At 36.8% G+C, this 14,474-nt stretch overlaps 1 protein-coding gene across 30 annotated transcripts in view; it reads left to right on the top strand.

The window, feature by feature from the left end:
• The window catches only part of NFASC (neurofascin), a 2,999,343-nt gene that overhangs the window by 1,848,697 nt on the left and 1,136,172 nt on the right, over nucleotides 1–14,474 (top strand). For all 30 annotated transcript variants that reach the window (XM_044076767.1, XM_044076768.1, XM_044076766.1 and 27 more), the window contains one exon: nucleotides 1,666–1,777. In XM_044076767.1, coding sequence (XP_043932702.1) covers nucleotides 1,666–1,777 — 112 coding nt within the window. The remainder of the gene's footprint in view (nucleotides 1–1,665; nucleotides 1,778–14,474) is intronic.

Below are 14,474 nucleotides of genomic sequence, written 5' to 3' on the forward strand. Positions count from 1 at the left end.
ATTTTAAGCCAGAAGTACTAAATTTTTTTAACCCAGTAGGCTTGTCAGTCATACTGGAAAAAATAAAACTACAGAAAGGGAGAAGAACAAGAATACCAGCAATACTAACAATAAGAGAGATGTACCTTCAATAGGTAGCAGCAGATATAAATGGAAAACAGGCAAGGTATGAAGCCTGTAAGGGAGCAAAGAAATGAAAAATAACCTTATATATAGATGTATATATATATATATATATATATATATATATATATATATATATATATATATATGTGTGTATAGATAGATAGATATATAGCGAGAGAGAAATATTAGAGAAAAAGCAGAGGAGGTAAAAAAATAGAATAGCTTAAGAAGCATCTTAAACCATTAATGCCCGAGCTATGATAGACTATGTTCATATGCTGAAGTGCCAAATGAGATCTGGAGGAATTCAAGCTAAAGATGAGTATTATGGGTAAGGGGAGGAGCTTGAGCTACAGAACCAAAATCTTTAGAAGTGACTGAAGTCAGATCTGAGACCCATCGGTTGAGGAACGGATGCAAAAGACAACATCAGATCAATATAGTGACAGTAGTTTTTAGGTTAGCAAAATCCATTCTCTGTAAAAACAGCCCTGTCCTACTGGAACTAGCTGATAAAAGAATGAACATAAAGCTTGCTAGTTTGCAAGCAAAAACTAAAAGACCATTGTATTGTGGAATTCCATCGCAAGTGCTTTCGAGATTCAGGCTGAAGCACAATGCACATTAACATCTTCACAGTATTATATTTTTTGCACTGTTTTCACAAAATCTGTGTCTGCATGTAGCACTATTTTCTTGGGTGGGGGGGTGTTTATTACTAGTTACTAAGTTTAGTAACATTATAAACTAACATGTTTTGAGCTCAGTATTACAGTCTTAGTGTGATCTTTTGTTGTGGATTTCTGTGATTAGGCTCAAGCTAATCTTTAGTTACTGTGTGCACTTGGCCAGTATATAATGAAGTTTGTTGTTGTAATGTAATGTCTGTAATGTTTTACCTTGGGCACAGGTCATGAGTGAAAAGTGACATTTATCTAGTTAACTAATAAATAAACAAAAGATAGTTTCTTACCACAACTTTTCTCCAAGACCTGGTGACTGCTGAAGTAGTTATTAGTAAGGGGGTATTAGGGTTGCAGCCCACTGCATTTACGAGTTTTTGTCCTTTAACAGTTTTAAGCCCATTCATTTTATCACTGTTGATCACATGGACTTCAAAAAGTTGATCTTTGAAAGGATGTACCATATATAATAGTGCCAGGCAAACAATAAGGACTTGTTAATATTATGATTTTTCACCATGCTTGCAGTGCTGCTGGAATTAATTGTTTACATAATCTGAGCTAATCTTATGGAAAACTTAGATATCTGCTGCTATTTGAGTGTGCATTACTGTTAGAGGCCACAGTAAAGTTTGCTAAAGCAGTCGTATCACATTGATTTATAATAACATTATTTGTTTGCAAGTTATTTAATACAGTATATCTTGCATTTCCAATTTGAATAAGATAGATTGCTAAAGTGGCTACTGAGCTGGAGGCCAGAGACAGACTAAAACAGAAAATGGCTGCAAATGAATTTTTATTTCCTTTTGAAGGACTTCACTTTGATATCTCTATTCTCTCTCATTTCTTTCAGTTCGAGGTGTGCCAGATCGAATCCCAAGTTTTATGTCCCCATCCGGAACAAAAAGCAGTAAACTGGTGTTAAGAGGAGAAGACCTTCTTTTGGAATGTATTGCCTCTGGATTGTATGTATTCATATGCAATGTTTAGGAATCAGAGTTTGTTTATTTTATTCGAGTAGTATGTAATTAACCATAAATTCCCATCCCATTGGAGTAACACTTTGAAATAACTGTCTCTGGTGTCAAGGAAGCTTCTCCCGTTGCATCTATTTGCTTGCAGTCCCCTTTGTTAGCATTGTCAGTGTATTCTCACAAATACAAATCTTTATTAAATAAATTGTTTTTTGCAGTGCTGAGTTACACTCAGATAAGAAGAGCAACCAAGATCATGTAGCAAAATTTTATGTTTATTTTCACTTATGTGTTTATTGTAGTTGATAATTTCTTGTAATTTAAGAATGAAATCAATCAAAGAACATGTAGAGCCAGTAATTATAAATGCATTTCCCTGTAACCATAGCACTGTCCCTATACAGATTCATAAGATGCAGTTTTGATGAATACCACCTGATAAAGCATCCAGTTCAGTACCTGTTTTCATTAATTTCAAGACAGAAGGGATTGGAGCCTACCACAGAAAAGAGCAGGCATAAGTCACGGACCAACCATGCATAAATGGACCAGCCATACATAAGGCTGCCAGTTCATCAAACGGCACACAGTTCACACTCAAACCTGTTGTCTATGTAGCACAACCATTCATTCTGGCAGCATATCTTTAAAATGTGAATAAAAATTAGAAAACCTGCATAACACTAAGGAAAATATCCAGTTATGGAACAGAAGGCATCCCAGCAGGCATGTGAACTAAAGATCCAAGAGCAGGTTCCCAAAGCAGCTATTCCTTCAACCTGAGGCTAACTGGTGTATTTATTTTGAGAGCTCTGCTTTCTCATCAGTGTGGTGGGGGTTGGGGAATCTGCCCCATGTCCTCTTAATTTTAAATAACTGACTTCAAGATGGTTGGACGTTGGAAGAAAAATGCTGTGTTTTACATATGATCTCTGACTTGAAGGGATAATCTTGGTAGAGAAGGATTTTTAGTTAAGTTTGGGAAATCACTGTGCAACAGATAAGTGACTTACATTTAAAAAAAATGACAACCTTCTTATCATATTCAGAAACAGTTTTTTATTCATATTAGAATGTCCTTGTTGGACACAGGTTTTGCCTGGGTTTGTTCCACTATGCTTGTGGCCCATTTTTCAGGGGTGACTAAAGGTGATATTCAAAATGACCCAGAGAAAATTTGCCCAGGGCACTGGTGAAATCCCCTCTCTTCTTTGAGATGGGGTGCACAAACATCAGAGAGTGCAGAAAGAATTTTCCAAGATTGAGGAGAGGAGTTTGGCTTTGTCTGATGTTATTCTTGAAGCTGCTGTACTTAGTAAGAAAAATGTCATTCATATTCCTTTTTTGATGGTTAAGGACTACATGATGAAGCTTTGCTTTTGATGATAGAAGATCGAGATGATCTGAGTGACTGCAGCAGAAAATGAAGTGAGTGATTTGAAGATGATGAGGAATGCTTATTTTGGTTTCTGTTCTTCGGGACTCATTTCAGCAGCTTCTTGAGTGTTCCACAGCTAATGCCATTGTTTTTGGTAATTCTGAGCAGTCTGATGTGAGACCATATTTCTCTACTACAATGCTTGTTCATTCAGATAATAGTATTGTGACTTCCTGCTATTACTGCTTCTGGACTTCCCTTCTGTAACTCCGGGGGGTCAGCAGTTTACTCAAGAGACAGCTACAAAAAGGGGGGGGGGCTTTATTACGTAATGAAAGGATGTTGGTTTGAATTTTTTCTACTCTGTATACTGTTACATACAGCTATTTTGTCTGAGACTTTGGTGAAGCCATTTGGTTCAGTTGTGGCTATGTAAATCCTTTAATTTATTTAAGAAATGGGCCTTTTCCAGGTTTTACTTTTCTAATTTTTTCATGGGTAGTAAATATTATTTCTGCTTTTAAGAAAAGGCCTACAGCTGAACCTTGGTGTGAGTATAAAGCTGAGTATATGATACTTGAAGATCAAATTCTACTGTGGTTATCTATCAGTATACCTGCTGCTAACATACTTTGAGCTTACTTTCAATAAACATTCTTACCATCTGTCTACTCTTATTCATTCCCCATATTCTTTTGCTGTGACTCACTGTGGTCTTTCCTCCATCTTTCTATAGTAAGTATTAACTTTATTACATCAATATGACAGTGTAGTAGAGTTTTTCTTTTCATTCCACTGTATATGCCAGGTACTTAATCTCCCTAGCTGCCAGGTTTTCACATTCAGGAAATGAAAGAAAACCTATACTGCTTTGTACTAGCTTTAAATTGATTACTCTCTGCTATAATTTGACCTGAGGCTATGCTCACTTACCCTACCCTCAATTCCCACCCCACATACTATTCTATTATACCTCCCACATACGCATTTCACCTGTGACTCTTATTCCCTAACCCTCCCAAACAATCTTAGTACTGTCATACAAATACTCCTGTTTCTTTTTACCTAATTCCCAACTTCCATTTAATCTTTTAGCACCATCCTCAACTACCTTTCTCTCTCCATTACCATTTTGCACTATAGTCAGTCAATAAGACCCCTTGCTAAAAGCAACTATCTGTTCTACATTGTATCTTCCACTTTTCCCAAATAAATTCTCACTTCTTCCTATTTTACTACATCCTCCTACGCTAGCCTTTTTAAACCCCTCTATTTCATTACATCCCAGAGACGTAACTAGGACACATTAACTCTTTCTTCTGACTCCAGCACCAGTAAATATCCTACTTCCCTGAAACTGTTTTTTTCTTTTTTGATCCCTATTTCCCCACTCCCTGCCGACAACAACAAACAGATTTGTGTACTCAATCATGCTACTTACTCCTCAGCTTATCCTCTATTTCGTTTGTCCTACTGGGCCATCTCTCATCCTACCATGACTCTAGAATAGCTCTCAACATCTCTCTAACTGTGTCCCAACCACCTATTCATACTTCTGCATTACAGTCTCCATACATCACACCAAACTTATTTAATGATATGTAGTATATCATATAGACTAACTACATTTCAACTCAAACCAAAACAAAATTAAGAGGAAAATGCTCTCCAAAATACAAGCATCATTAATTCCCCATTATACTAAAATCCTTCCTGTATTACTGTTTTTTATATTCCTCCTAGCAACAGTACAGTTACACTGGAAGATTTCCTTCATTGGATATCCATAATTCCACAACAAAAAAGCTACTACTAGGTGATGTGAAATATCAGTTGGTTGGGTATAAACTCTAATTCACCTACATCTAGCATGAACTTACATGGTTTCACACAACTAATTAATAACCCCACACATTATAGCAAGACATCAAATTCCCTATTAGACTGGGTCGTACAGATCATAGCAAATACATCACCACAGTTACAAATATCCAACACTCTCAGTGATCATCCCCAATCTATACCACCAGACATTGGGGATTGTGCAAACATTATAATACTGAAATAGCTGAGAATCATTGGAAACATGAGCCACAAAGCATTATAGAAAATGATGAAGTTGATATCACATGGAATCAGCCATTACTAATAATTCAAAAAACAGATGTGAGAAATCCAGATGTACTAGTCCATGAAAAGTAGTATTGATCATTGAAATTGCTACACCCAGTGATTATAGTGTCTTAAGTACAGAAAGATACAAAGTCATAGAATACCAGGATTTGCAGGGAGGAATGAGGGCAATGTGGAAGGATATACAGCCAGTTCCAACAGTAGTAGGAGCAATAGTTTTTATAAAAAAGAATTTTCAATCGTATTTAGATACATTACTGATACATGAAACTCCATATAAATTGCAGGAGTCATCAATCATGGCCACATTGTGGATGCTGTGAAGAGCACTTTTGACTAACATCGGAGATTGAAACAATACTAATTTCATGAACTTTAATCATACTTTGTCTTAGGAATGGGATCCATTCCTGACATGGTATTAGAAATGAAAAAGACTTGGACAAATTAAACCAGACATCTCACACTTCCACTTAAATAGCATGTTTATAAAACAACATGCAACCTTTGCAAGTTTAACACAGAGCTATTCATTACTACCCTATCGTCTATTAACAGGAACTTCCTAAAAATCTTCCCTTTAGACAATGCTGTAAATTAACTCAATACATCTTTCCTGAATAGCCTAAACAGACTTGCATCTCCTAGGAGGAAGATACTAAAACAAATAATGCATTTTGGCTATTCAAAAAGAGTAGATGCTAATGCAGAATAGAGAAAAAAGCATGGAAAGAATGGCAAAAACATAAAACACCACAATATTTTGAAAACATCAGAATGCTTTGCAGTCATACTAATGCAAATGAATGAAGACAAAAAATATACTATAACAACTTTCAGAAAAACAGCAAATACAACCATAAAAAATTCTGGACAGCCATTAAAGCAATCTTGCATTCTGGCCAAAATTCAACCCTAAGCTCTCCCCAGTAACTGATCATTTGAAACCGCAATATAATTCAACTCTTATTTCGTAGACAGTGTTGCATCTCTAACCAAGGATTTCTCAACATCTGATCTTAACCCTGCACAGCAGCCATATATCACCACATCCACTTTCAACTTCAAACCTGTGTCGACATCCTATATAAAACTACTCTTAAACTCAAACCATGCTCTACTTCAGCTGATGATCTTCCAAGTGAATATCTTAAAATAGCTTCCAATAGCATTGCCTATCCTGTCTCAATTCCTATAAAGAGGTCAATCCAAGAATCCCACATTCCCTGTCTCTCTGACTCTGGAGAAAGTCACGTTATCCCTATACACAAAGGAGGAAATCCAACATACATTACTAAGTTTAGACCTATAGCAATCTTATCCTCCCCTTCAAAATACTTGACAAATGTATTCAAAAACAATTGCTAAACTATCTCCTGAAGGAATAACTCATGTTCCCCGCACAACATGGCTTCCAACCTTCCCTTAATACTAACACTGGAGTCTATATTATATCATCAAAAACTCTCTTGAATAAATGGCATTACATCGAAAACGCCATTCATTTAATTCCATTTTCTTGGGGAGGGCTGCACCCCCACCCCATTGCACTAATTATATATGCCAACTCTGAGATCGCACTACAGTGAGGAAAGGGCAGATTTTCCGATCTTCACAGTACCATGATCTCACTATGAACAGTTTGATGAACAGCATGTTCGATGTAAGCACACCTAAAATGCCATTCGACAAACTGGATTTTCTATGATCTAATAGGGACCCCTAACACTGTATTCTAACCTAAAGAGATACTGTCAATAAAGCTAGAGATAATGGAAAAATAGTCTCTTCCTTATTTCTAGACTTATCTAAAGTCTTTGACACAGTTTGTCACAGCAAACGTCTACTTCAAATGTCCTCATCAGGTCTCCCATGGCCCATCCTTCTTTGGTTCAAAAGCTATCTATCCAACTCGTATCAGTCACTAAAGTGGCACTCCACTCACTCTCCATACTGCCCAGTCACCACCAATGTAACACAAGGATCTATCCTTGCTCCCATCGTCTTTACCAATCTCACCAACACCCTCCAAACATCCACACAACAGGCCTCCCTAATACAGTATGCAAATAACTCCACACTAATTTGCACATCTGACAACATGGTGCACCCCCAAAATATTACTCTGGAAGCTTTAACAGCCACTGAAACAAGGCTTTGTAACTCACAACTCATGTTCAACCATAACAAGCTACTACTTCTTCAATGAAATCCATCTCTCATGAAAAAAAAAATTCAAGTCCTTTCTAAATAATACAACCATTGAAGTAACTTCTCATAGCAAACTGTTAGGGATGATTATGGACAATAATCTTAAATCCGATCTCCATATACAAATTTGCATAAAAAAGTAATCAAAAGTAGGGATGCTTTATAGAGCCAAAAAATCTATCATCAAAAAAACCAAAACTATACTTGACCCTACTTATCTCCTCCCTACACTTCTTTATAGCATCACAAAATTCAAAACTTGAACAATGCTATAACAAAGTTGCTAAATTTGCATTGTATACCCCATTCAGAATCCACTAATGCATAGCACTGAAAAGCCTAAATTGGTTAGAAATACCCTATCGTCTAACATATACACAGCTTCTTACCACATATAAAATTATCCATAATCCATATTCTTGTGTAGCACCTAAGTAGCATTCAACACAATGAAATTCACAGTCTCGTTACAATCCAGTGACCAAAAACTTTTGTCTATCCACAAACATATCAAATCTGTTGGACTTTTTCTGCAGAAGTACCATTTTGCTAAGGCTGGAACTCCTTACCTGTAGCCACCAGGCCAGTACACTCCCTCCCTTCCATCCTTCAAAATCATGCTGAAAGACTTCATAGCCAAATGCTGGCTCTGTTCTTGCTCAACACCAGGCTAAATTATATTCTTAAATGTGAATAAATACTCATTCATACCTTCCCCCTCTTTAGTCTCCCTTCTTCACTCCCTTCCATACTTCTGTCAATTTCTCTCTCCTGGCTTTCTCTCTAAATATACCATAAGCCTGTTCTTCTGTCACTTCATATTGCATTTCCTGTTTGATTTATATTACCTTACCTTTAATTTCTCTGCAAACTGCCTAAAATATCTCGAAATATTAAATCATTGTCACATATATTGTATCTATTCTTAACCAGTGTTTTCATATTATGTCTAATTTGGTATAATTAAACTGTAGTTTTTTTGTATTATTTTTAAAGACTGTAAAATTATTGCTCTGAAAATGTTTTGCAAAACTTTGGAGCTTTTCTTCCTAGACTTCTGCTGCAAATAGGCTCATACCCAATCAGACTTTCCCAGTAATCAAATGCCAATAAATAATAAATAAGTAATGGCAAAGTTTTTTATCATTTATTTTTGCAGTAATAAAGCTGTCACCCAGAAAAGTGGGCATTCCTATTTTAAAAAAATGTAGCTTTTATTATAGTTACATCAGTGGATGTGTGTGTATATAAATTTAGAAAAATTGTGTGTGTAAATACTGTATGCGGAGTAACTGTCCAATTAGATCCTAACTGCCTCTTATCAGGCAGCACCAAAAGATGGAGTCAAAAGATGGAAAATAGTGTGCATTTAAATAACTTGAGATATTTATTGAGGTCTCATTATAAGAAGAACAGGTACTGAGTTTTTATTACCCTCCATGTTGTTGGATCCCTTTACTTATTCTGAGTGTAGCTCAAACTTACATGAAGACTCACTGGAGAAGCTGAATACAGCTGGTGTTTTCTGGTACAGCTGCATAGCTGTCTTCAGTGCAGAAGTTCAATCTGTAGGGAGTCATGGCCATCCCTGCATTCTTACCATTCAACATGAGGTGTTGGTTTGCAGAGTCAGAAGTCAACCAATTAATTAAATCTGTCTTTGTAATAACAACACTGTGAGCTATCCCTACAAAAGTCTGAAGGTTCAGACTACACTGAGCTACACTTCTGCATGGTTCCAGTACAGCTCTACCAGCAATTATGGGATTATGTACTGCAGGAAGTCTGGCTTCTCACCAGGTATTACCCTGACTACTTAGATCCACATACAAGTTGAGCCTTCAGCCTTGCTAAAAAGCCCATTAATTGCAGTCATTATTGTTCATTTCATTATTACTCTACTTAAGGTATAATGCACACACCCACTTTACCCTCATGATCAAACCACATCAACCATAGTAAATCCTGATATACTTACAGTTGTGGATTACTGTTTAAAATAACTATGGCTGTAATAAAGGCATTAAAAGCCTTGAATCAGCTGTGGACTTCTGGCCCAGTGCTAGTAATTACAGACAACACCATAATGATGTGGTACTTAAATGAGGGGGGGGGGTAAGGTTTATCCCCTGTGCAGATCAGCCGCAATTGCCTTTAAGTTGTCAACTCATCACAGTCTCTCCCTTCAGGCAACCTACACCCTAAAAGAGTAGATTACCACTGCATAGTTCCCTGATCAGATCTAGAACAGACAGATAGACCCTCATGAATGAATCACTGTTATACACACAGGTCATTCAGAAAATTGTACAGCTGTGGAAAACTCCCAAGGTAGATCTGTTTGCCTCCCTTCACAAAAGACAGTTACAGGAGTCTGATACCAGAATTCCTTGCACTCAAGCTTGGAAAAACAGATGGGTTTACTTACCTGTAGATGGAAATGTTCTTCTATCCCTCCCATTTCTATGATTACCAGTCTCTTAAAGATCAAGGAGGATTCTGCAAACATACTGCTTTTGGCCAAGACAACACTTGTTCTCTCTTCTCATGTATGAGGCCAGGAGCAAATACCAAACCCTTCCTCACAGAGTGGATTTACACAGGACAAAGGATCTCATTCATCTTAAGATTTGGAACCTACACCTGACCATTTGTAAGACTGGCTAGTGATCCCATTTAAGCATAGCTTAAACCTGCATATTTAGCTAAATGGAAAAGATATTCCAGCTGGCACCACAACAAAAGCCAGGACCCAACCCAGTAATGGGCTCTAGTGGTAGTTCAGTATCTGTGTGAATTTCTAAAAGCTGACCTCTCAAACACTTCTGTCAAGGTTCATCTCTTGTGTATTTTTTTAGACCCATCCCTTTCTTCTTTGTTCCAAGTTGGGTAGTTATTCAACTGGATTTAAACATATTTAATCACATAGAAAACAGGTGTTTGCAGTGTAAGATCTTAAGTTTGTACTGGAGAAGCTAAGATTACATCCATTTGAACCTGCAGTGAAAGTTCATTACTTGGAAGACAACTTTGCTTATTGTTTTATATTTCCAAGATGGCTGCACATTGAGTAACAGCTTAATTTCAGCTCTCCCAGTGTGAAAACAGAAACTCAGAAGAGAGAGCCAGTAAACTTGCATTTTTTGGTAAATCTCAGTAACTGGCTAGTAAGTGCATTGACTGGATGCCAGCTAAACAGAAATTCAAAGAACCTGAAAGAAAATAATTTACAAAAGGGGAGGGAAAAAACAATGACTGGGAAGAATTCTGCAGCTGTTTGGCAAAAAGTGGTGCAAGCTCCAGCTTTGGTGCATGACATGACTTGCAGTAATCTAGAGGAAAAAATAACTGAAATGTACTCACAGCTGATTAAAATAAACAAAACACTGAAGGAGTATATCAACTAAAATAAAACAATGGAAAAAAATGGAAGACACTTTAAACAGTCATTCAGATGAGGTGATAAAACTGCAAAAGTCAGAGGTTGAAATGAAGAAAAAGCTGGCTGAATATGAAACTGCTCAAGAGACGTTTCAAAAATAATAGACTTAAAGGAGATAGCAAGGAGGGAAAACTTGCAATTTTCTGCTGTACCAGAGAAGCTGGAAGGAACAGACTGTATGCGACTTATGAAAGTATGAATAAGAAACTGGACTGATAATCCACAGCAGGAGTTGTTAACTGAAACGGCTCCAAACCTGACCGTGAGAAAGCAGCCTACACTTTTAATGCTAAAGATGCAATCTTACCAGCAGAAGGAGTTGATTCTGACAAAACTATGGTAGAAGGACAAAGTACTAAAAGTGGGAGACAGTAGAGTGTTTGTGGAAAATGATTACTCACTGTACACAAGGCAGATGAGGAGTAAATGTATTCCACTAAGCAGGAAATGCTGAGAAGCAGGTGTGAGATTTAAGCTGCTGGAGCCAGCTATTTTCAGAATATTCTTTCCTGGTGGGACAAAATCTTTTTTTTATGCGGAGCATGCTAAGGAAGAAATATAAAAGTTTGTCCAACAATAATGCAGGTCTGAAACAGAAGGAGATTTTGCTTCTTGTTCTTATGATAATAAAGACCAGAGAGAAAGAGAGAGAGAAAGAGTACCAGTGAAACCTTTTCCAATGATTGAGAGACAGGAAAAAAGCACAAGAGTTGACTAAAAGAACCGGGAGTAAGTTGGAAATGAAGCAGAGACTGAATTTGGGAGATAGAGGTCAACAGGCATAAAAGCAGCAACTCTGAAATTGACAAACACGGGATTACACAGCATTAATTAATATGTGTAAAACATGAAAGAACAAGGAAACCTGGAAATACTGCATTTTCTTCACTGTGTTAAACTTGTAGGTGGCTCTAAAGCATATGATCTACTTAATACCATTAATGTTTGCAAGAACATTTGGGGGGGTTAACTGTAAGTAAAACAAAATTTTGTTCTTAACAGTGGTATTTTTATAAAGCATGATATAGTCTGCATGCTATAAAATAACGTTTTCTCAGTTATTTGCAAGTGTAATGGGATACTAACATAAGCAGATGCCCTCCTTCTTTCAGTCTCCATGTTCAACTTTAAGAAATGTAGGCACTGCAGCATAAAAAAGAAGAAAAGTCTGGTCAAAGGAGCATGATACAAGAAAAATTATGTGCTTTTTCTCACACTGAATGACTGGACCCTTGGTTTGATCTAGTAATAAGTTTTAAGAGAATGCAAATAAATAAGAAAGAACATTGAATATAATAAAAAAGTATTTATCTAACCAATAAATGAGTGCTTGTAGAAGCAACTTGTATCTGGTTCTCATGCCTCCATGAAGACAATCTGATAAAGAGCAATACAAAGAAAATACTTCTTTCTTTTACAGGTTTTCTTTCAATGCCTAGGAGATAATGTTTTCTGAAAGATTTCAAGTGTTTTCACAATCTGGGAGAGTAAGAAAAAACTACATGAAAACCCCAGCCAAGCTAGAACTTCCAATGAGTGACCTCCCAAACCTCCTGTAACAGAGGCACATGGGATATATGCAAATGACCCTTATGAACATCAGGTGTTTCAGCTATATGGTGATTCTGATTGCCCATGACTTTTACATTTGAAGTCGTTTTAATGGACAATTTCAGGCCAATAAAGCCAAACCCCACTAGCTATGGATATGCATATTTCGGCATTGTTATGACTTCGTCAACATAACATAAGCAGAGTGCAACTCATGCAACAGAAAGTAGAATGGGGTGTTGCCAAGCTTAAGGAGCCTGCAACAAGGAAGATAACAAGAGATCCTGTAGAGGTACTACAGGTATTTCAGAAATGTTCTGAAAGCCTGTATAAGCAGAGAAATATGGAAATCAAGAAATGGTAAAAATGGAAATGTTTATGGAAGAATTAAATAATGCCAAGGTTAGAGGTAGACGTGGCTCAATTACAAACAGTTAAGATAGGAGGAAATGAGATAAAAATGATGATGTACAACCAATCCATAGGAAAGCCCCCAGGAATAGATAGTATTCCCGTGGAAGTTTGGAAGCTAGGAAGGAAAAAAAACTGATAAAGATCTGGAAGATTTTGTTTAACAGTATTTTAAGAGGAGAAGCGCCAGCATCCTGGAAGGAAGCGGTGGTCAATGTAATGCACAAAGAGGGTAAAGACCCATCATATCCAGCTTTGTACAAGCCCATCTCAATCCCAAACCATGATTATAAAGTGTTTATGTCTATAATGACTAAAATGATGGCAAATGTGATGCCATAATTGATGGATATGGATCAATATGGTTTTGTGGAGGAGAAGCAAACATTTGACAACATTAACAGAACACTGATGATACAGAGGGAAGCAGCATTTAAGAAAACACCACTGTTGTTGGTCCATCTTGATGCAGAGAAAGCATTTGACAGAGTGAGCTGGGAGTTTATGTGCAGGGCAATGGAAATATTTGTATTCTCTGATAAAACTTTAAGGTTGATTAAGAGGATATATGAGGGATCAGAGGTGAAAATTAATGAGGGTGGGTTCCTCTCTGATAATTTCTGTTTGAGCAGAGGAACCAGAGAGGTTATCCTTTTCCCCCCTTTGCTATTTGTATTATATTTAGAACCACTGGCAAAGAAAATAAGGGGCTCAGAAATCCAAGAATATAATTGCTATAGTAGTCAAGAAAAGTTGGCTCTATTTGCAGATGATATGTTATACTTGATAAAACCAGAAAAGGACATTTCAGTGTTATGGAACATTTTGAGATAGTTGCAGATCTTTTCAGGATATACAATTAATGAAGCTAAAATAAAGGCAATTGCTGTAAACTATGTACCCACACATTAACTGGTTCAGCAATATCTATATTTATAGGGGGGGGTCTATATTGTAACATCGAATATTTAACAGTTTGAATCACTAAAGGTCAACCCTTAGTGAACAAACTGTTAAAACATTAAATGTTCGGAAAAAATAAATAAATAACAAAAAAAAACTAAATGGTGTATGCAGGGGGCAACCCCCCTGCACCCCCCACACCCCCCGCTACTTAAGTATACCAACTCCGAGACCGCACTACATTGAAGTAAATGGAAATTTCCCCTTATGGAGATTTCCATTTACCTTTTCGATGTTCTGCAGTTTTGCTATTCTTGTGCCTGCAATGTCAGATTTGACATTGTCGTCTTTTGAGAATTTAATATAGACCCATTTATGGGAACATGATCAAATGAAGTACTTAGGAGAGTGGATTAAAATGGATTCTGATGTGGCAGCTAAGGATATGTGGGAAGAGACTAAACAAAAGGTAATAGAAAAACTGAGAAATTGAAAGCTATGTTTAATGAATATGGATAGCAAGATACAAACTGTTAAAATATTTACAGCCCTTTGGTTTTATACATAGCTCAGGAATATTTTTATCCACCATAGGAAAACTTGTAGATAGCAATTAAAGAGCTGAAGGATGTTATCTGGGAGGGGAAGATGTCAACAGT

The sequence above is a fragment of the Protopterus annectens genome, chromosome 7.part0, assembly GCF_019279795.1.
Source record: "Protopterus annectens isolate FY-2018-M chromosome 7.part0, PAN1.0, whole genome shotgun sequence".
In the NCBI taxonomy this organism is placed as follows: Eukaryota; Metazoa; Chordata; order Ceratodontiformes; family Protopteridae; genus Protopterus; species Protopterus annectens.